Source organism: Panthera tigris, chromosome D1 (assembly GCF_018350195.1).
Source record: "Panthera tigris isolate Pti1 chromosome D1, P.tigris_Pti1_mat1.1, whole genome shotgun sequence".
In the NCBI taxonomy this organism is placed as follows: domain Eukaryota; kingdom Metazoa; phylum Chordata; class Mammalia; order Carnivora; family Felidae; genus Panthera; species Panthera tigris.
The window spans coordinates 104267524-104288073 of NC_056669.1; the positions used below are offsets into that span (position 1 = coordinate 104267524).

The window sequence follows — 20550 nt, forward strand, 5'->3', positions numbered from 1 at the left end:
CAAGATCTGAAGCGCCTTTTCCTGTGCTTGCTGGCTTGCTTGCTTTTTATTTTTTTTTAAAGACTATTCATTTATTTTGAGAGAGACAGAGACAGCGTGAGTTGGGAGGGGCAGAGAGAGGGGGAGAGAGGGAGAGAGAAAGAGAGAGAATCCCAAGCAGGCTTCGCACTGTCAGCGCAGAGCCTGACATGGGGCTCAAACTCTCGAAACCATGAGATCGTGACCTGAGCTGAAACCAAGAGTTGGACACTGAACCAACTGAACCCCCCCAGGCGCCTCTCATATGCTTATTTCTGATCTGTTTCTCTTTGGCGAAATGTCTGTTAAGGTCCTTGGATTTTTTTTTTAATCAGGTTGCTTGTTTTCTCATTGTTGAGTTTTAAGAGTTCTTGGTATATTTTGGACAACGGTCCTGTATCAGATGTGTCTTTTGCAAATATTTCCCCCCACACTGTGATTGTCGTCTAATTCTCTTGACGTGGTCTTGTACAGAGCGGAAGCTGTTGGTTTGATGAAATCCAGCTTATCAGTGATTTATTCTGTGGATCACATCTTTGGCGTTGCATCTAAAAAGTCATCACCATACTCGAGGTCATGCAGGCTTTCTCCTGTTATCTTCCGGGAATGTCATAGTCTTGTGTTTTACATTTAAGCCTATGATCCATTTTGAGTTAATTTTTGTGAAGTACGTAAAGTGTGCGTCTGGATTCATTTTTTAAATGTTTATTTATTATTTATCTCGAGAGAGACCGAGAGAGGGAGAGAGAGAATTCCAAGTAGACTCCCCACTATCGGCACAGAGCCCGACGCGGGACTCGAACTCACAAATCGTGAGATCATGACGCGAGCTGAAATCAAGAGTCGGCCACTTAACCTCCTGAGCTTGTCTAGTCTTTCACTGTTTTATTTCCCGTGAGTGTCTAGTGTTTGGCCCCTAGTAGGTGCTCAATAAACACTGGTTGAATGGAGGAATGGAAAGAGGCTCCCAAGCCAAGATCTGTAAGAATAGCATCAGAAAGGCTGAAAGCCAAAGTAAACAGCTGTAGATGGCCACTGAAGACTGCGTTCTTAAGCTTCCTATCAGGTGACAAGCCACGCTGGGATGGATGGACAAGTCCACGCAGGGTAAGGTGTGACGCAGGGTGGCAGAGAAAAGACAGCGCTCTTCACCCGGGATTCTCTTTCAGCCCCTGCGGTCAGGGACAGGTGCTTTGGATGGGGCGGCCAGACCCCGGGGTCTCCTAGCCTCTTCCTGAGGCTCCAGTGAAGCTGCCTCTGCCTCTACGTGGAGGAAGCTTGGGATCGTCAGGGTGTGATGAGAAAGCGCACGTCACATCAGACTCAGCTGTGACCTTTCTTGGCAAGGTCACTAGGGTGGCGGATCTGACAAGCATCAGCCCCAGGGGGCTGAGCTTTGCAGACGAGAGTACTGATCTGCTGTCAGTGACCTTCAGGCACTGGAGGATGAAGGGCAAGTCCCCCGCAAGCAATGTGGCCAGCGGAGAAGAGCCAAGAGAAGGAAGCATCAAAGAAGAGACAGGTGAAGTTTCTTCCTTTCTGTCCAGTCCCTGCTCCCGAGGTGCCTGGGGGCCAGGAACTGGGGAGTGGGGGTGGGGTGACTAGAGAAGGTCCCGGGACCTGCTTACTTAGGGAGACCATGGGGACAAACTGCTTCTTGCAGGCAGAGGAAGCAGCATTCTGAACAGAGACGTGACTGTCACCTGAACACGGGTTAAACATCGATCACCCGTGTTTAAGGGAGCTGGAGAGTAGACTTTCAGTACTGAGGAGACCCAGAGCTGGCGGCCCATGACCATGACCCACAAACAGAGGCAGCTGGGTCCAGAGAGAATTTGGCCACATGGCGTGAAGTTTTTGTCTTTGTTTCCATTATTGTTTTTTCATTCAAAACGTTTTTAAAAATTATTTATCTCCTGGGGCGCCTGGGTGGCTCAGTCGGTTAAGCGTCGGACTCCGGCTCAGGTCATGATCTCACAGTCCGTGGGTTCGAGCCCTGCATCAGGCTCTGTGCAGACAGCTCAGAGCCTGGAGCCTGCTTCGGATTCTGTGTCTCCCTCTTTCTGTGCCCCTCCCCCGCTCATGCTCTGTCTCACTGTGTCTCTCAAAAATAAATAAATGCTCAAAAAATTTTTTGAAAAAATAAAATAATTTTAATTATCTCCTTTAAACATTAAGAAATGTTCGTGTGGGGGATCCTGGGTGGCTCAGTCGGTTGAGGGTCCAACTTCAGCTCAAGTCATGATCTCATGGTTCATGAGTTCGAGCCCCACATAGGCTCTTTGCTGTCAGCTCAGAGCCTGCTTCAGATCCTCTGTACCCTGCCCCCCGTTCTCTGCCCCTTCCCTGCTCTCTCTCTCTCAAAAATAAATAAACATTAAAAAAAAAAAAGAAATGTTCACGTGAAAATCTAGATTTCCAGCTACTTTTGAAATCGGGGGGTGGGGGGGTGGCAGGGAGTCTGGGAACTCTGGGCTGGCACCCTTACACGGAGCCGAGTAGCAGCCGCCCCGTCTAGTAGGACATGTGCTGAAGTGGCCCTGTAGACGCCTCCTTCAGAGCTGGTGAAATGAGTCTTTTCGCCTACACATTTGCTACCGCTGAGTTCGAGAAACGCAAGGGCTGTCCTGGGAGCGAGCTAGGGATGTCTGCTGGCAGTGGCTTCTCCTCGATCCTCTGGACAGCACCCTGCAGGGCCAGCGAGAGGTGCCAGGCTGTGGGAAGTCCCTACCTAACCCCTCAGGCCCCCAGCCTCACCTTCTAAATTACTTGTCACCGGGCAGTGACACCTAGATCTCGCTCCTAGTTTCCAGGTACCGTTTCTCAGTAACGCCCCAGGGCCGTCCTGTCACATGGCCCACAGACCGCAGGGTCTCTGTCAACAGTGTACAGGTACAGCCTCTCCCTGCAAGTTCGTTAAGGATGGCCACGGCGTGGCCCCTGAAGTGGCACCGGCTGATCTCCCAGGTCTACCCAAGTCCTGCCTCGAACATGTGGGACAACGTGGGTTTCTCTTATACGTGGCCAACCTACTCCCTGTACTTGTAGGGGCTCCTGGGCTTGGAGATAGGGGGAAACCACGACATAGAGCCGCTTGGACGAAAGCTATGACAGCCATGGAGTGGAAAGGGACCTAGCAGAGGGAGGGACAAGGACAGCCCAGGGCAACCCCGCACTGCTGTGCAGGTGGCCGTCCGCGGCAGTCTTCTGTGCCAAGGGCGGCCAGTCCGGGCACATGCTGGTGTGTGCGGGTGGCCGGGAACTGCACATCCGGGTGGCTGAAATGTCCGTGCTGGACCCCCGTGCTTGAGGAGGCGGGCGGCCGCACACGCAGTGCCCTTCCTCGGCCGTGTTGTTGCAGGACACGGCTGTTCTATTTCATTCCAGGGAAGCCGGGTGCCTTTAAAGGCGAGGAACAGAGCAGACACCTTTCCAAGCCCATGAGGCCAGAATGAATGAGCAGGACACTCCCAGGGCCCCAGCAGAATGTGGGACATGACTGTGGACGGGCCGCGGGGGGAGATGGCAGTAGGGGACGTGTTCCACATTGCCTTCCCTGCCCCCTTAGCAGCCAGGAGTGAGAACATCCGCAGATTGGGGATGGCCGTGGGGTGGTAATGTGCCACCAGCGATTGTTGTTACATATTATTTCCTTTTACTAAATGCCCACGCCCACCAACCTTTTAGAAAAATGGCTGGCCGGCATGCCTGCCGCTGTTCCAGAATCCCCGAGGGTCCTGCTCCCAAGTCATTGGTCTTGCCTGGCAACTGTCTCTCGTGTCCACCCACTTCTGTCCCATCCAGGAAGCCATCCTGCCCTGCCTGGACCACCGCAGCAGCACCTTTCAGTGCACGGACCACTGAGGACAGAGTGCTCGAAACCCTGCGGTGGGAGGGGGGGGTCCCCGGTTGTCCAAACTCCTCAGTCCCCTCCCCTGCCAGTCCCTGAGCCTTATCCCTGGCATCTCCCTCTCCGTACCTCCCGCTCCCATGATGCCGCGCGGCCGCTGTCAGCTTCCAATCCTGTCTGTCATCTGGAACTTGTCACAGGCTGTTCCCCCAGCCTATTGCCTCCCACGACTAACGAATCCTGCTCCCCCAGGACTTGACTGAGCTGTCACCTCTTCCGAGAAGTCTCCCCCGGTTTCCCATGTTCAGGTTAGCCCCCAGAGTCCCCTGCAGGGACTCATGTCACAAAAGCCTTGCTTACTTGGCTATTTCTCCCACTGGACCAGTACCGTCTGAGGACAGGGGTTGTGTCTTCATCTCTGTGTCCCAGGGCCTGCCACCGTGCTGGGCGTAGAGTAGGTCTACCCTCCCCAAGGGGATCCACCCTGAGGCTGGATGCCCGAGAAAAGGCCTTGTCTTGACCTCTCGAGAGCTAAGTGATCTTCATCGAGTCCCTTAACCTCTTCGGTTTCTTTATCTGCAAAATGGAGAATGAAAATACTTAACCGTACGGGTTTTTCTTCGAGTATCCAAATGAGATAACCCAGCCCGGCGGCTGGCATATCGTAAGAGCTCAGGAAATGTCTGCACCTTAATGAACTAATAAATAAATAAAAACAAATGTGTAGAGATCGTTTACTATGTGCTGAGTGCTGTTCACGGGGCTGAGGATACAACAGGGAAGCAAATGGAGACAGTGGGGATGCTCCAGTGCTGGGGGAGACAGACAGGGAGCAAGCGAAGAGAAGGGAGTCAGAACGGGGTGCATTTAATGTCACATGTAACAAAGGCTGCGGTGAAACATAAAGTTGCAGCAAGACACAGGGATGACAGTGGAGGCTTCTTAGACGGGGTAGAAAATAATAATAATTTATTATAAAGTCTTTTCTCAACCTTGCCACTATTGACGCTTCGGACCAGATGCTTCTTTGTTGCGGGGCCTGTCCTGTGCATTGGGGGGGTAGTTAGCAGTATCCCTGGCCTCTGTCAACAAGATGCTAGCTGTCCTCCTCCCCCCTCAGTTGTAACAATCAAACTGTCTCCGGACATTACCAAACGTCCCCTGGTTCAGAACTGCCAATATGCAAATGTCTGCGGTTAAAGGGTATGGCGGGCTGATGGGTGGCCCCCCCCAAATGTGTCCACATCCTAATCCCTGGAATCTATGAATATTGTCTGATATGACAAAAGATGTCAGCAAATTAAGGATCTTGAGAGGGGGTGCTTATCCTGGGTTATCCCGGTGGCCCTAAATGCCATCGACAAGTGTCCTCGTAAGAGCAGGGCGGAGGGAGGTGAGACAGGGCCACGCAGAAAAGAAGGCACTGGGAAGACAGAGGCTGAGAGTGGAATGATGTGGCCACAAATCCAGGAATGCCAAGGAACTCCTGCCACCATGAGACAGGGAGGGGGCAAGGGACAGACTTTGTTTTTTGTGTTTTTTTTAATGTTTGTATTTACTTTTGAGAGAGAGACAGAGACAGAGTGCAAGCGAGGAGGGGCAGAGAGAGGGAGACACAGGATCCGAAGCAGGCTCCAGGCTCTAAGCTGTCAGCACAGAGTCCGATGCAGGGCTTGAACCCACGAATGCCGAGATCAGAGATCATGATCTGAGCCAAGTCGGACATTTAACTAACTGAGCCACCCAGGCACCCAAGGGACAGACTTTGTGAGGGCCTCTGGAGGGAGTGCGTCCCTACCAACGTCTTGATGTCAGACTCCTGGCCTCCTGAACCGTGAGAGCATACATTTCTGTTGTCTGTCACCTGATTTGTGGTCCTTTGTTAACAGCAGCCCCAGGAAACGAAAACAGAGGACATACATCATCAGTGAGTGTTTCTCAACATCGAATGTTCTAATCTAAGGTTCAAGTTGCCACATGGAGAATTTATGAAAGGGGTTGCTGATGTCGGATGAGGGTGATCTCATTTGCAGGTCACCCGAAGCCGGAAAAATTAGTAAAAACTTTGGCCACTGGACTCCAGACCCCAGAAGATGTCCACGGGGCAGTGGACAGATCTGAAGGTCAGGCTGTCTTCATGGGACACTGCAGCCCCATGTGGAAAGGGCCAGGATGACGTGGCTTAGCTAGCAGGACAAAAAAAAAAAAAAAAAAACAAACCTTGGGGATTTCATCAACAGATTCAGGATGAGTCAACATTTTTGGGGCCACGGTGTAACAGTGGCTGTCAAGGTGATGAGATTATAGGGCTTTGTTTTCTTTTCCTAAATTTCCGGGGTTCCTCTAATGTAGTTCTGAGGCTTTGGTTGTGACACAAAAGTCAAATTTGGTATCACCTCTGCTCCAGGTTGGGTTCAGCAGAACATTGGGTCCAGTAGGTTCCACGCTTAAAGATTCAATGGGGAGCGACCAGGAGGAGGAAGGGGCTTGAAATCCTGCCCACGGGAGAGAAGAGACAACGGGGCGGAATGTCCCGGTTGCCGAACGTCCACAAGGCTGCCCCTCAAAGAAGGCTGACGTGTCTGGGGCGACGCTTTAGCAAAGAGCTAGGATTTCATGGTGATAGGTTTCAGCTCTGAGCACCATGGCCCTTTCCTTAGAACCAGCAGTTTACAAAGTCAGGTCCATGGACGCCCCTGTGGGTCCCCGAGGCCACTGCCGGGATCTAGAGGGTCAAAACGATTCTCATACTAACATTAAGACAACATTCGCTTCTTTACTGTCATAATCTGCCTCGTACAAAAGCCTTGATGGCTATAACTGCAGTGGCATAAAGTTGTCCTAGAAGTCACGGAATTCTCCAACCCCGTGCTCAGAGGACAAGCGGGAGACTCACTGCTAGCTTTACTTAAGAATGTCCTCAACGAAGCAGCTAAAATTACTAACGTTATCAAATCACAACTCTTGCGTGCACAATTTTTTAGTATTCTGGGTGACAAGAGGAGAGTACATAAAGCCCTACTGCTGAATCCCACGGTGCAGTGGCCACTACTGGGAAGAGTCTCGTGTCATCTGACTTGCCAGTGAGCTGGCTGGGTCGTCGTTTTTTGGGGGTTTTTTTGTGGGTAGGTTTTTTTTTTTTTTTTTTTTTTTTTTTTTTTGTCATGGAATGCCACCTTTACTTGAAAACTCTGGCTCTTCAGACTGGAGAATTTGGCAGATAATTTTTTGAAACTGAGCAAAGGAAGCCTGTCACTTCCAAAAAAAACAAATGGCAGTATTTGCTGCCAGTCGTGAATTTGGAGCTCTCAAGTGAAATTTCGAATTTGGGAGAAACTCTTATCTACCACTGCGCTCTTGACAGCCTCCCACTACTTAAAGTTTTCTGAGGAGATCAGAGACGACATTAACGAAGGCGACTTTTTCCTATCATATAATGCCACATGTCAACATTTGGAAGATCTGCATAACTTTTGTGAGCCAGCATGCTCCAGAATGATCGATGCATGTTATTACACAAACATGCACGCATGAAAGATCCATTCAAAGTGCCAGGTAGGTCAATGGATTTTAATTTAACAGCGGATTAAAGTTCATTAACACAATTTTAGATCCCATACTCCAGCTAACCTTTAGAAAACATCACTCGTCAAACTTTGTTGCAGTATCGGCGAAGGATATCTAAATTATCTTTAAAAGGTATAAAAATATTTTTAAAAAATAAAAGGTATAAAAATGCTCCTTCTTTTTCCAACTGCGTATTATGAGGCCAGATTTTTTTTTTCCATATACAGTGTGCTTCGACCAAAACAACACATTTCAACAGACTGAATGAAAAAGCTGATATGAGAGTCCAAACATCTTCTATAAAGTCAGACATTAAAGAGATTGCAAAACATGTGGAATCATGCTACTCTCCCCCCCCCCCATTTTTTTTGGTTTGGAATATATGGTAATTTTTCATTGAAAGTATTATTTACATTGACATGTGATGAGCTCATTGTTGCTACTTTTAAATAACTTAAATAAATGTTAGAATTTGTCAGTTTAATTTCTTTTTTTTTTAATGTTTATTTATTTCTGAGACAGAGAGAGACAGAGCATGAGTGAGGGAGGGGCAGAGAGAGAGGGAGACACAGAATCAGAAGCAGGCTCCAGGCTCTGAGCTGTCAGCACAAAGCCCGACGCGGGGCTCGAACTCACAAACCATGAGATCACGACCTGAGCCGAAGTCGGTCTCTCAACCAACTGAGCCACCCAGGCACCCCTATCAGTTTAATTTCTAATACGGTAAGTATCAATAGATACAACCCATGTAAACAAAAGTTCTTTGGGTCTTTGATAATTTTTAAGAATATAGAGGAGGCTGGAAGGATCAGTCAGTTAACTATCTGACTCTTGATTTTTGGCTCAGGTCATGATCTCACGGTTTGTGAGATTGAGCCCAGTGTCGGGCTCTGTGCTGACAGCGCGGAGCCCGCTTGGGATTCTCTCTCTCCCTCCCTCTCTGCCCTTCTCCCACCTCTCTTTCTCAAAAATAAATAAACAAACAAACAAACATTTAAAAAAAAATTGGAGGTGCCTGGATGGCTCAGTCTGTTGAGCATCTGATTCTTGATCTCAGCTCAGGTTATGATCTCAGGGTCCTGAATTCAACCCCCTTATTGGGTTTCATGCTGGGCACGAAGCCCACTTAAAAAAAAAAAAAGACCATAAAGGAGACTTGAGACCAACAAGGTTGAGAACCGTTGCCCCCTGTGTGCTAGAAGGTGGGAGACACCCCCCCCCCCAAAGAGTCAGGTGGCTGCCATATGGGGCAAGATTTTAGGTGTCCAAATGTCTGGGGCATGCCGGGACACTGCCTCTATGGCAAAGACCAAGACTTTGCACCTGCAGCCCCTCCCACCAAGAACAGGGCCCAGTACGCAGTGGGCCTTTTGGGAACTTGGAACATAGACCATCCTTGGCAATTCTGTTCCCACCCGTTTATCATGTGACATGAGGGGCTGCCGGTTCTGAGTGGGGTCCAGAGCAAAAGAAGACTTTGTGGCAGTTCCAGGCAGTGGCACAGGCTGCTGTGCCCCGCCCCGGCCCCCGGCTGTGAGACCTGGACAGTCCAATCATGCCAGAGACACCAAGATGGATACGGATGCTGTGTGTAGTCTCTGGAAGGCTGTAAAGGGGGAGACCTTGCAACACAAGCCTCTAGAGCCCTGGAGAAAAGAGGTCTGACTCCTGCAGCAGAGAACCACTTGTCATCTGAAAACCATCTCCTAGGGGCGTCTGGGTGGTGCAGTCGGTTAAGCATCTGACTCTTGGCTTAGGATCAGGTCATGATCTCATGGTTCGTGGGTTCAAGCCCCGTGTCAGGCTCTGCATTGACAGTGCAAAGCTTCCTTGGGCTTCTCTCTCTCCCTCTCTCTCTGCCCTCCCCCTGCAAAATAAATAAACTTAAAAAAGAAAACAACAAAGAACCATCTCCTGCTGGGCTACCAGGCCCTGATAGAGACTTGTCTCTGATGATGGGTGGCCAATGACTAGGCGACCTAAGTGCTGGTCATCAGCTGGAGACTGTAAGATCTGTGGGGCGGGCAGCGGGGATTCACTGCACGCAACAGCTTCAGGCCCAAACAGGCCCAGAAGGTGCAATGATGTTCCAAGAACAGATGGCCCCGACCTCTGTGGCATCCATGTTTCTCTTTGAACTCATACCTCTGGCCTCTATGGAGCTGCCATTGATGGAAGAGAAAAAGCTCAGCCCCGGCTCACAAACGGGACAGCAGAGCAGGCCGTTAGTGAGCAGAAATGGGAATCTTGCCGGTGGGCAGAGATATGAAAGTACCTTTGGTCATCCGCTGCCTGTGGAAGGAAGTGGCTGAAGGCATGGGTGTGCGTGAACCCCTGGGCAGGGCCTGTGGACAGGTCTGGGGGAGCGGGCGCCCGTGTCTTACGTGAATGCCCAGCACAGAAGGTCTACCCAAAGGAGGCTCCAGCAATCCGGTGGGCGTGATGCCTTTTCCCGGAGGTGTTAGCCAGCTTCTCTGCTTCTGTCCTTCAGTGCTGGTGCATTGGGAGGCGGGAATGGGGGCTGGACCTGGGGTGGACTGTTCTGAGAACCATCACGGAAGTCTGACATCCAGTACCACTCGCTATAGTGGGGCCAACCCAATGGTGCTCCATTTTATTGACTTTCCTTCTTCTCCTTTGTCATCCCTCCACGTTCCTCTCTGTTCCCTGGGATCACATTCCCTAATAACCCATCTGCAACCAAGGCTCATCTGAGTAGGGGGGGGGCAGGCTAAGCCCCTATTTACAACTGTAACCCCTTCCTGGTTCTCCTAGTCCCCCTGCTTCAGCTCGACTTCTTTTCTCCATATAATTGGCTTATTTGCTATGTCCGTTGTCTATAATGGGACTCTCCCACCAAGAACAGCAATGTTTGCCCGTTTCGCTCAATCCTGTGTCCCCAGTACCCAGAACACACGACATCTGTGCTGAATGCGTGACCAAGTGATGTGGGTTACTATGTGTATATTTAAGGACCGGATGTATAGACTGTGGTACAGAACGCTGGGCCTCAGGAAAGACGAGGACTGGCTGTGGACCTGATTCGGGGATTGTCTCAGGACTCCGGAGACTGAGGAGGGGCCTTGACTTGAGCTGGGCAGGACTGGTCCAAATTCAGAGCCCCATAGAGCCAGAGCCTTCCTGCCAGAGATGCTGTGTCTCAGCCAAAGCATTCATGCTTCGACCACTCCCCCCCCCCACCCCCTCCATCGCAACAAGGCTGACCTGTCCAAGGCTAAGAGCTCAGGGTCTTGGGTTGGACAGACCTGAGTCGGGAGCCTAGCTCTACACCACTCCTTAACTGCGGGTCCTTGAGCAAACTGCCTAACTTCAGTTTCCTGATCTGCACAGGTGTATTAAGGACAGTACCCGTTTCATTGTGCTGCTGCGAGAACCAGAGTGTGTGTGGTGGCGGGGGCGGGGGGGTCCCATGTGAAACACTGGACACAAGACGATGAACTCACTAAGTGCCCGTCAGCATGAGGCTTCCCCCCTGCGCCACATGGCGGGGATGAAGTTTGAGGGCCTCCCTTCCTTCGGGCCAGAAAGGCAGACTTACTTCCCTCAATAATGTTGCATATTCCACTTTGCTGGGCCAAGGTCAGGAGAGAGACACAGTGTGGATGGAAGATGCCAGGGGCACTAGGTGTCCCTGCAAATGGAGTTCAATGGGTCTTGGCTCCAGGGTGCCTGGCCTGCTATGTCAGTAGAGCACGTGACTCTTGATCCCGGGGCCGTAAGTTCGAGCCCCATGTTGGGCATGGAGTTTCCTTTAAATCAATACATCAATAAATCAATACATACAATCTTAAAAAAAAAAAAAAGGTCTTGGCTCCAAGAGTTATAAATAAAAACGAGCTCATTGAGTTGGGTATCCAGCTGGGTTCATTTTCTAGGGTTCTGTTCAGAGCTTCATGTCCGTGACACGTTCCTGAGGTACGTCACATCAATTCCCAGGGATGCTCCCACCACGACGTCCTGCCTCAACTTACCCCATGCCCTCTGCCAGGAAACCTGCCATCCTTCTGTTTGTCCTGCTTGTCTTATTTCGTTTCTTTTCCTTCCCTTTCCTGCACGTCTTTCTATCAGGCTCTTCAAGTCATTCCATGTTATTGTTCCGCTGGCTTAACATGCACGTTTCATTGAACAAAATCAAAAGCTGGTCGATGGTTTATGGGTCTGCCACAAAACAGATCTTTCCAACTCTGCGCACTCCTTCCTCGTTCATGCCATTATCTTCTGGTTCTCTGTTTTTATCTTGTGTTTCCTAACCCCACAAATTAGACGTTATTGTAATTGTTACATACCACCCATGCTTACTTAATTTGCCTCCGTGTTGACGTATTTCTTTCCTCACCATTCTTACTTGAAACGTATACTTTCCTTCTCGGATTCTTTTCTTTTCTTTTTTTTAATTAAAATTTTTAAAAAAAATTTTTAATGTTTATTTTTGAGAGAGCAGGAGAGGGGGAGGAGCAGAGAGAGAGGGAGACACAGAATTCTGAGCTGTCAGCACAGAGCCGGATGCGGGACTCAAACTCCCAAACCGCGAGATCATGTTTGAGGTGAAGTCGGATGCTTAACTGAGCCACCCAGGCACCCCTTGGACTATTCTCCTTGTTCTTGAAGATTGTCCTTTAAAATGTCCCTAGCTGGGGGTCTGTTAGTTGTAAATACCCTCAATGTTTATCTGAAAATGATTCTGTTCAGCCTCATTTTTGTTTGAGTCTGTAGCAAAGCCATTTTGGTCTTTTTTTTTTTTTAATTGAGGCATAATCGATCTACATCATATTGGTTTCAGGTGTACAAGGTAATGATCTGATGCTTGTATACACTGCAAAATGATCACCACAATAAGCCCTATCGCCATCTGCCACCATCACAAGCTACAAAAAAAAGCTTTTGTGTTTTCCTTGAGATGAGAGCGTCCGAGATCCACCCTCCCGGCAACCTTCAAGCCTGCACCACGACACCCCTGCCGTGGTCGCCCTGCTGCACACATCCCGATGACCCGTTTGGTCCACACCTGGAGTCTGTACCTCCTGACCCCTTCATGCATTTGTGCACCCACAACTGCATCCCCTAGCAACCACCGCTCTGTTCTCTGTATCCATGAGTTTTGCTTTGTTGGTTTGGTTCGGTGTTTGGATTCCACACATAAGTGAGATCATGCGGTATCTGTCTTTCCCTGTCTGACTTATTCCACTCAGCGTAATACCCTCGAGGTCCATTCGTTGTTGTTGCAAATGGCAAGATCTCATTCTTTTGTATGGTCGAGTAATAGTCCATGGCCTATACGTAGTTTTTATTTTTGAGGGGGGTCTAGCGGGGGAGGGACAGAGAGAGAGGGTGAGACTGATGTTCGGAAGCAGGCTCCACTCTGACAGCAGAGAGCCTGATGCGAGGCTCGGACTCACAAACTGTGAGATCATGACCTGAGTTGAAGTAGGGTGCTTGACAGACTGAGCCACCCAGGGACCCCTATCCCGTTGTGACTTTAATTTGCATCTCCCTGATGACTGGTGATGTTGGCACCTTTTCATGTGCCTGTCGTTCATTCGAATGTCTTCTTTGGAAAAATATCTATTCACATACCCTGCCCATTTTTTAATCAGATTTTTTTTTTTTTTTTTGGCTACTGAGTTGTATGAGTTCTTTACATATTTTGGATATTAACCCCTCATCAGATAGATATATGATCTGCAAATCTATTCTCCATTCAATCTCCTTCTTGAAACATAGTCAAAATCGACTGTTATTTTCTTAGCACTTCGAGATGTTATTCCATTGTCTTCTGGCTTCCATTGCTACCATGAAAAAGTTAGCGATAAATCTACTTTGTAGTTCATCTTTCTAGATTAACAGTTTTGTTACCAGAAGTAACTGGTGTAGCTTGATTGATTGATGTGTGTATGAAAACATTTTCATTCTTTTAAAATTCTTTTTCCTCCTGGTTTTAATGAGAGAGATTTATTTTTATTTAACAGCTGGTGGTTGGAGGGAGCTTCTGGGATCAGAGGGCTATGTATTTCATCGATTCTGAATTCAAGCCATTCACCTTGTTCCGTCCTCTACGTTAACTTCTTTTTTAAAAATTTTTTAGGGGTGCCTGGGTGGCTCAGTCGGTTGAGCGTCCAACTTCAGCCCAGGTCATGATCTCATGGTCCGTGGGTTCGAGCCCCGCATCGGGCTCTGTGCTGACAGCTCGGAGCCCGGAGCCTGTTTCGGATTCTGTGTCTCCCTCTCTCTCTGACCCTCCCCTGTTCCTGCTCTGTCTCTCTCTGTCTCAAAAATAAATAAACATTAAAAAAAAAAGTTTTTTTTAATTTTTTTAATGTTTATTTATTTTTGAGAGAGTGAGAGCATGAGCAGGGGAGGAGGAGAGAGAGAGGGAGATACAGAATCCGAAGCAGGCTCCAGGCTCCAAGCTGTCACCACAGAGCCCGATGTGGGGCTCGAACTCACGAGCCGTGAGATCATGACTTGAGCCAAAATCGGACACTCAACCAAGCTACCCAGGTGCCCCTGTGTTCTTAACTTCTGTTTCATAATTTCCTTTTTTGTCTCTCTGGGTGGCATTCTCAGTAAGTTCTTCAGGTCTACTGTCCAGCTCACTTGTTCTCTCTTCAGCTATGTTAATCTGCTAGTTAATCTGTCCATTACATTGCTAGTTTTGAAGGTTACATTTTTCATTTATTGTATTTTTTTTTCTCCAAATCTTCCTGGTCACTTAGTGTCTTATCCATAGTCCCTTGTTCCTTCTCTATAGCCTCAATGATCAACTTTATTTTTCTTTGAGTATATGAAACAACCCTATTTGATATTATGTATACCATAATTCCAGCAGCTAAAGTGTTTGAAGGTCTGAGTTTACTGCTTCCTGCTTTGTGCAATTCTCACCTCAAGGGCCTTGTTGTGATGCTTACTTTTAGATGTCAGTTTGACTGATTCATAGGGTGCCCAGATATCTGGCTGACCATTATTCTGGGTGTGTTTGTGAGGGTGTTTCTGGATGAGATTAGCATTTGAATCAGTGCGCTGAGTAAAGCAGATTGCCCTCCCCACTGTGGATGGGCTTTATTCACTGAGGGCTTGAATAGAACAGGAAGGGATAATAGAGAATTGTCTCTCTCTGCCTGTCTTCAGATTAGGATGCCAGCGTTCCCCTGCCTTTCAGCTCAGGCTCCAACTGGAGCTCGTACCAATGGCTCTCCTGGGTCTTGGGCCTTTGGACTTAGACTGGAATGGTACCACCAGCTGTCCTGAGTTTCCAGTTTTCCAGCTGAGATCTTGGGGCTTAGTTTCCCAAATCACTTGAGACAATTCCATATAATAAATCTCATATAAATTCCATTAATTCTATTTCTCTGGAAAACCATGACTAATACACTTGCGTCCTATGTTTTATGTCTTCTCCTCTTCTCTTCTCTTCTCTTCTCTTCTCTTCTCTTCTCTTCTCCCCTCCCCTCCCCTCCCCTCCCCTTCCCTCCCTTCTTCCTTCCCTTCCTTTCTCTTTTCTTCTCTCTCAGACCCCATTGCAGGCGACCTTGTGGTTAGGAACATTCAGGGTTAGCATTTCTTTTTCTTCCACTCAGAAGTCAGTGCTGAGCCAAGCACATTCTACGTCGGATCCTTTTGAGAGGTTTCTCTTTCCTGTTCCTCCTAAGTGGGTGTTGTTTTTCATCGTTTTGCTTTAGGTGGGAGATTTCTGATTTTGCTTTTCATTTGCTCAGGCGCTAGGTTTTGCCCCATTAAACTGAAGTTCTTGGCCACCTGGGGTCAGCGGGTACCTCAGGGCACCCTCTGCTTCTGTCGTCAATCATGTCTTCGGATTTGTGCTTTCTTGTCCTGTTGGTCTATCCTTACTTTCTTACCACCTCACCTTTGCATTTCTAAAGGCGTTTAAAAATAGTTCTTGTAGCAGGAGAACTTTCAGCATATGCTGCTTACCGTATTGTCAGAAATGGAAGTCTAGCCTCTCCTCCAGCCCGTTCAGACGTGTCTCTCTTAGGACACTACTCATCAGCAGGAGACCTCTCCTGTGTTCATCTCACCCTGGCCTGTGGTTTGGTCCTCTGGGCTTGTGAACTCTGTTCTCCTTGAAAGCAGGTTCTGCTTTCTTGCGTTCACCTTCCACAGAGTTCCCCACACCAAAGTCTCCCTAAGAGTCCGTTAAAGGGAAGTGAACCCAGGAGGTAGAGGTCCCCGTCCCCTGCCTGTGCTACCAGTGACCCTCCACAAGAGGGCAGCGTCAGCTGGTGCCAGAGCCCTGTCCACCCCGCAGGTCTGGGCCGGGTTTACAGTGGAGGGGCCTGGCTCCCCGTGGCTCCCATACCGGCAACATCAGAGGCGCCCTTGGAGCGGGATCCAGTGGAGAAATCCTGTTCCCCGTTCCACAGACGGGGAAATGAAGTCAAGCAGGGAGGGGGGGAAGCGTCGGGCCAGGCCAGGTAAATCTGAGATGAGGTCACACGGGGAAGGGCCAAGATAAAACCAGTCTCTTCCGGACTCAGTTTCTTCAAGGGCTCTGCTTATACAACCAAATTAAATTGTCCATTCCTTCCTTCACTCAGCATTTATTCAGCGCCTACAGTATGCCCTGCAGGGAGTGCCCCACAGGGAGGGCAGTGGTGAATGAAACACACAGGTCCCTGCTTCCTTCCTACAGCGTTCACCATGGACCAACTGAACAACTCAGCACCTCCCAGCAGTCCTGGCCCTTTGCTCCTGCTGTTCCTTCTGGCCCTTCCAGACACTTTCCACCATCTCTGCCTGTTGAAACCTGCTCATCCTTCTTGGACCAGCTCCCCTGCCTGACTCTCACCAGGGAATGAACACCCAGCCCCGTGCCCATAGGTGGGGGCGGGGGGGGGGGCACTGGAGCCTCCTGTGCCATCTCGGGGGAACAGGTCCAGCCTGGGAGGATGTGGGGGACACCCCATCTCTCAGACCCTTCTCCATTTACAATTCTCCAAAGGGCATCTGGGACTTTCCCCTCTCAAAAGTGCAGGACCCCGCCCTCCTCCTGACCAGCCACAAACACACCCAAGGACGAGGTAAATGTTGCGATTTTATCCCAGAAGAGCTGGCTTCCGTGGACCGGGACAGGGGGTGGGTCATGCGCTCACTCTTCCCACATGGACTGATTGATCATCTACTGTGCTTCAGGTCTCCAGAAAGGAAGCGTGTCCGCATTTCCCTTTTCTTTGGGAGACGCTTGGAGGAAGTGTGTGTGTGTGTGTGTGCGCGCGTGTGTGTCCCTCTCTGTGACTTCTGGGGTTCAGCAGGGCTGGGTGGGCTCACAGGCAGCCGGGCTCTCCTCCTCAGCCCCTGTGATACCAGCCTGGCTTCCTGGAGACCAAAACCACAAGTAGAGAGCACAGAGGTGTGAGAAACACACTCACAGGCTGGTTTGGTCGCATGCGTGCAAAGGAGCGCTCTCTCTTGCGGAGAGAGAGTTATAAACAGGAGCAGCCAAGGTCCGAGCGAGCGAGCGGGGGCGAGGAGCACCCAGCAGCCACGTCCACCTCCTGGCCCGGGGATGGCGCTTCCCGCTGGCTGGCGCGCATAGCTGCCAGAGATGGCCCCGGACATGTGGCTGTTCTCTGCCGTCCTTGGATTGCTGTCGGCAGCCCTCTCAGGTAGGGCCCCTTTGCCACCTCCTGCCGCTCATGCTGGGCGACCTGGGTCCTGGCCTCTTGCTTGGCCCCCTTTGCGGTCATTTTCTCACTCACCTTTCTAGAACCTTTTAGCCGAGACGGTGCCAGGGAGGTCCCAGCTACGGCAACAGCGGCTGGGACCTGGAGAGGGGCCAGGATCCCCCCGGGGGAGCTGGGCTGTGCCTGGACGGTGCGAGAAGGCTCAGCATGCGCGCGTGATGTCTTGTCAGCGGGCTCCCAGGGTCTGAGGAGGGAGACGCCTCCCACCATAAGTTTGGGAACTCCCCATCCCCATTTCTCGGCGACTCTCAGGGAGAGAGAGAACGGTCCAGAGACAGAATTCAGGGAAGCCAATGGGAATTGAGGACAGCTGGGGGCTTGTGGCTCACATGCAACCAGTCAGGGGTAGTTTAGGGCACAAGTGAATAGGAGAGCTCTTGAGGGCCCCCTCCTGCCCCCTCCTGAGCTCCCCCTGGGTGCCAAGGCACTCTGTGACCTGGGCAGGGGCGTCAGGCAGGCAGTTTGGGGGCCGGCTGTGTTCATCAGACGCTGTTGGCCTCTGTCGAGTGCGGGGTCCAAGTTGGCGGGAGCTGGGCGGGGGCCTGCTCCTGTTGGGACCTTTCGGGGGATGGGGAGACTCATGGAAACAGAATTCTGGGCCAGGGAGCCCGGGTCCCCCTGGCAGTGGAGATACCAAGTGCTTTCACTTTGCTTTCACAAGGGGACCCAGAGAGGCCCCATCAGGAGGGCCACCCAAGCCCAAGCCGACTCGGAGAGCTGAGAGAGGTGGGGAGTTATTTGGGATGGCGGACAACTCCTCTCTCGGCCTCCATCTAGAGGCATGTGCTCCTGAACTCACCCCGGTTGGGGGAAAGCCATTTAGCTGGAATGCGTGTGCCTTCAGCTCTGTGTGGGGTCGTGTGGTCTCTCTCGCTCTACCGGGAGCACCCGGAACTCAGCCGCCTTCTGCCCCTGAGCTAAGAGCTAAGACCTAAGACGGACAGAGGGTCAGAGCAGGGGCCCCTCCTTCCCCATCTCCACTGTCGCCACCCTCCGTCCTTTTCCATGAGGCCCGACCGCCGGCCTAGGCTCAGAATGAAATCTGGGGCAGAGAGGGTGGCTGGCCGGCCCCTGGGCCCCGGGGAACCGGCCTTGAGTGGTGCCGCAAGCAGGTGGGAACCCAGGGCCCTGGGAGAGCCCAGGAAGGTGAAATGAAGGGACTCCTGGAGCCAAGGTCCCTACACCCCAGCCCTTTTTGTCCCCTCCTGACACTCCTGCCCGCCTCACCCCACTCCCAGCACAGATATTTCACTCCGTGTTTCTAAAACCACATTCATATTCAATGGTCTCACTTGTTACTAATACCAGTTTAGTCTTGAAAGGAAACTTGATGTCACGATTCTAAGTGGAAAACCGACATCATGTGCCATAAATAAAAGATGAAGGTAAGCATAAAAATAAATGGGGGTGGAAACCAATTTCTATTACGTGCTAGCAAAAAGTTGAAAGAAAGCAAAGGTCCTTGAGCCTGAAGCTGACACCTGTCCCCCCGTTAAAGGGGAGATGGGGTGGCGATAGAGATACCCTGGCTCCAAATTGTTACTTTCTTCTTGATTTTTCAGGGGGACTGATAGCACTTGGAATGGGGAATAGTTTCCCTGCTGTGTGATTTAATGGCACTAAATGCTGCTTTCTGAAAGCCTCCTAAAGGGTCCCCAGAGGCATATGTCCTACTGCTGACAAATAGGGCCTGGCAGGAAGAACATTGCCGGCAGAAGGAAACGGTGTCCCCAGGAGTAAGGTGGGGAAGGCCAGAGCGAGCTGGTGTAGGGAGGCTGCTCCCCGGGCCTGCCAGAATGTTCTTCCCCGCCCCGCCCAGGTCCAGCAGGCCCAAACCCCAGCAGAGCTGAGCCCTAGGCGGGCAAGATGGACCCCGATCTGCCTGAGGGGTTCTCCTTGGCGAAATCAGTGTGTTGGGCCGATCAGAGTTGGGGAAAGGAAATGAGGGTCTCCAAGGAGAGAAAGAAAAAGAAAGAAAGGAAAACAACAGAGACGAGGGAGGAAAGGATCCTGGAAGAATGAGGCCCCAGAGGGAGTCCCAGGGCCTTCACTCTGACAACTGCATAGAGCCCCGGAGAGGTTAGCAGGCTGCGTCTGGGGCCGCAGGAGGCCGGAGGCTGGCCCTCCTGGGCCCCGGAAGACCCAGCCATGGCTCTTTCGCGTTCAGCAGGCCTCCCCTCTCCGGCTGTCCTCTGCAGTCCTAGCACCAGGCTCCATCTTGGGCCTCACACAGCCATTCCTCTGGCCAGGCTGGCCTGGGTTCTGGGCCCTTCTCTCCTCAGGTCTGGGTGCCTGCTGTTCAATGACCAGGGCAGGGACCACGCTTTCCAGTTCTGCTGGTGCTCCCTGGAGGCCTGGGTCCAGGACCAGTTCGTCCACATACCCTCCAGTTTTGTGCCTCAGTTTCCTGATCAGTCATCTGGGGACGAAGAGGGAGAAGGAATGGACTCGAAGCCTTTTTACTGGGGAAGATTGGGTGGGGTCAGGAGGCCAGGGTATTGCCTGGGCCCCGTCTCTGACTCACCCTGTGTTCTTCTCTGATGTGGACTTGGGTTTCTGCGCCAGTGAAATGGGGTGCTTTGGGTGGACGATCCCTAAGGGCTCGGTCAGACCTGACATTTCTGTGTGCAGAGCGATAACATAGAACCAGGCCTCTCCCCCAAGGGCCGTGCCGAGGTTGGTGACTCTAATTCCATCTGGACGGTGGTGGGTTGAGGGCTTCTGTTGTGCACTAAAAAGGCTGTTTGTGGTTACTTTATAAAAAAAAAAAAAAAAGTTTCTTAAATTAACAAATTTTTTAACATCGATTTTTCCCCTTGGCTTGTAAATTCAATATACAAAAATCACTTTATTTATAAGTCCAGTAATTTTCGACAATGACTCTCAGGGAGCCTTTGATGAATATTTCATCAAATCAGGTTGAACGGAGTAAGCGCCTTAAATAATAAATACCACTCACAAAGGTAGCTGATTAAATTCCCTTAGATCTGTAATGTCTAATATAGCGGCCAGCGGAAGTTGCATTTGAAACGCGGTCGTCTGAGTTGAGAAGGTTGGAAAGGTAACATACACAGCAGATTTCGAAGATGTGTTCAAAAAAAGAACACAAAATACCTCATTAGTAACTTTTATGTGAATTGTATGTTGAGATGATAATTTGCTGGATATGTTAGGTTAAATACATTTTATCATTATAATTAGGTTGATCTATTCCTTCTTAACGTTTAAAAAATGTGGCTACTAGGACATTTTAAATGACCCAGGTAGCTTGCATGATGTTTATATCGGATAGCACTGCCTTACCTAATCTAAGCTGCATTTGCACATCTAACGAACTCGATTGTCTTATAAATGCTTCAAACAGCTCTAAGAAACACAACCGTTCCAAGGATTTCA

General features: G+C 50.3%; 1 protein-coding gene across 6 annotated transcripts in view; it reads left to right on the forward strand.

Annotated features, from left to right (window-relative positions):
* The first annotated feature begins 16820 nt into the window (after positions 1-16820).
* Positions 16821-20550, forward strand: part of CD6 (CD6 molecule) — a 40529-nt gene continuing 36799 nt past the window's right edge. For 2 of the 6 annotated variants that reach the window (XM_042958131.1, XM_042958132.1), the window contains exon 1: positions 16821-17076. In XM_042958131.1, coding sequence (XP_042814065.1) covers positions 17016-17076 — 61 coding nt within the window. In that variant the 5' untranslated portion in view covers positions 16821-17015. The remainder of the gene's footprint in view (positions 17077-20550) is intronic. The other 4 variants (XM_042958128.1, XM_042958129.1, XM_042958130.1 and 1 more) reach the window with 3 other exon arrangements.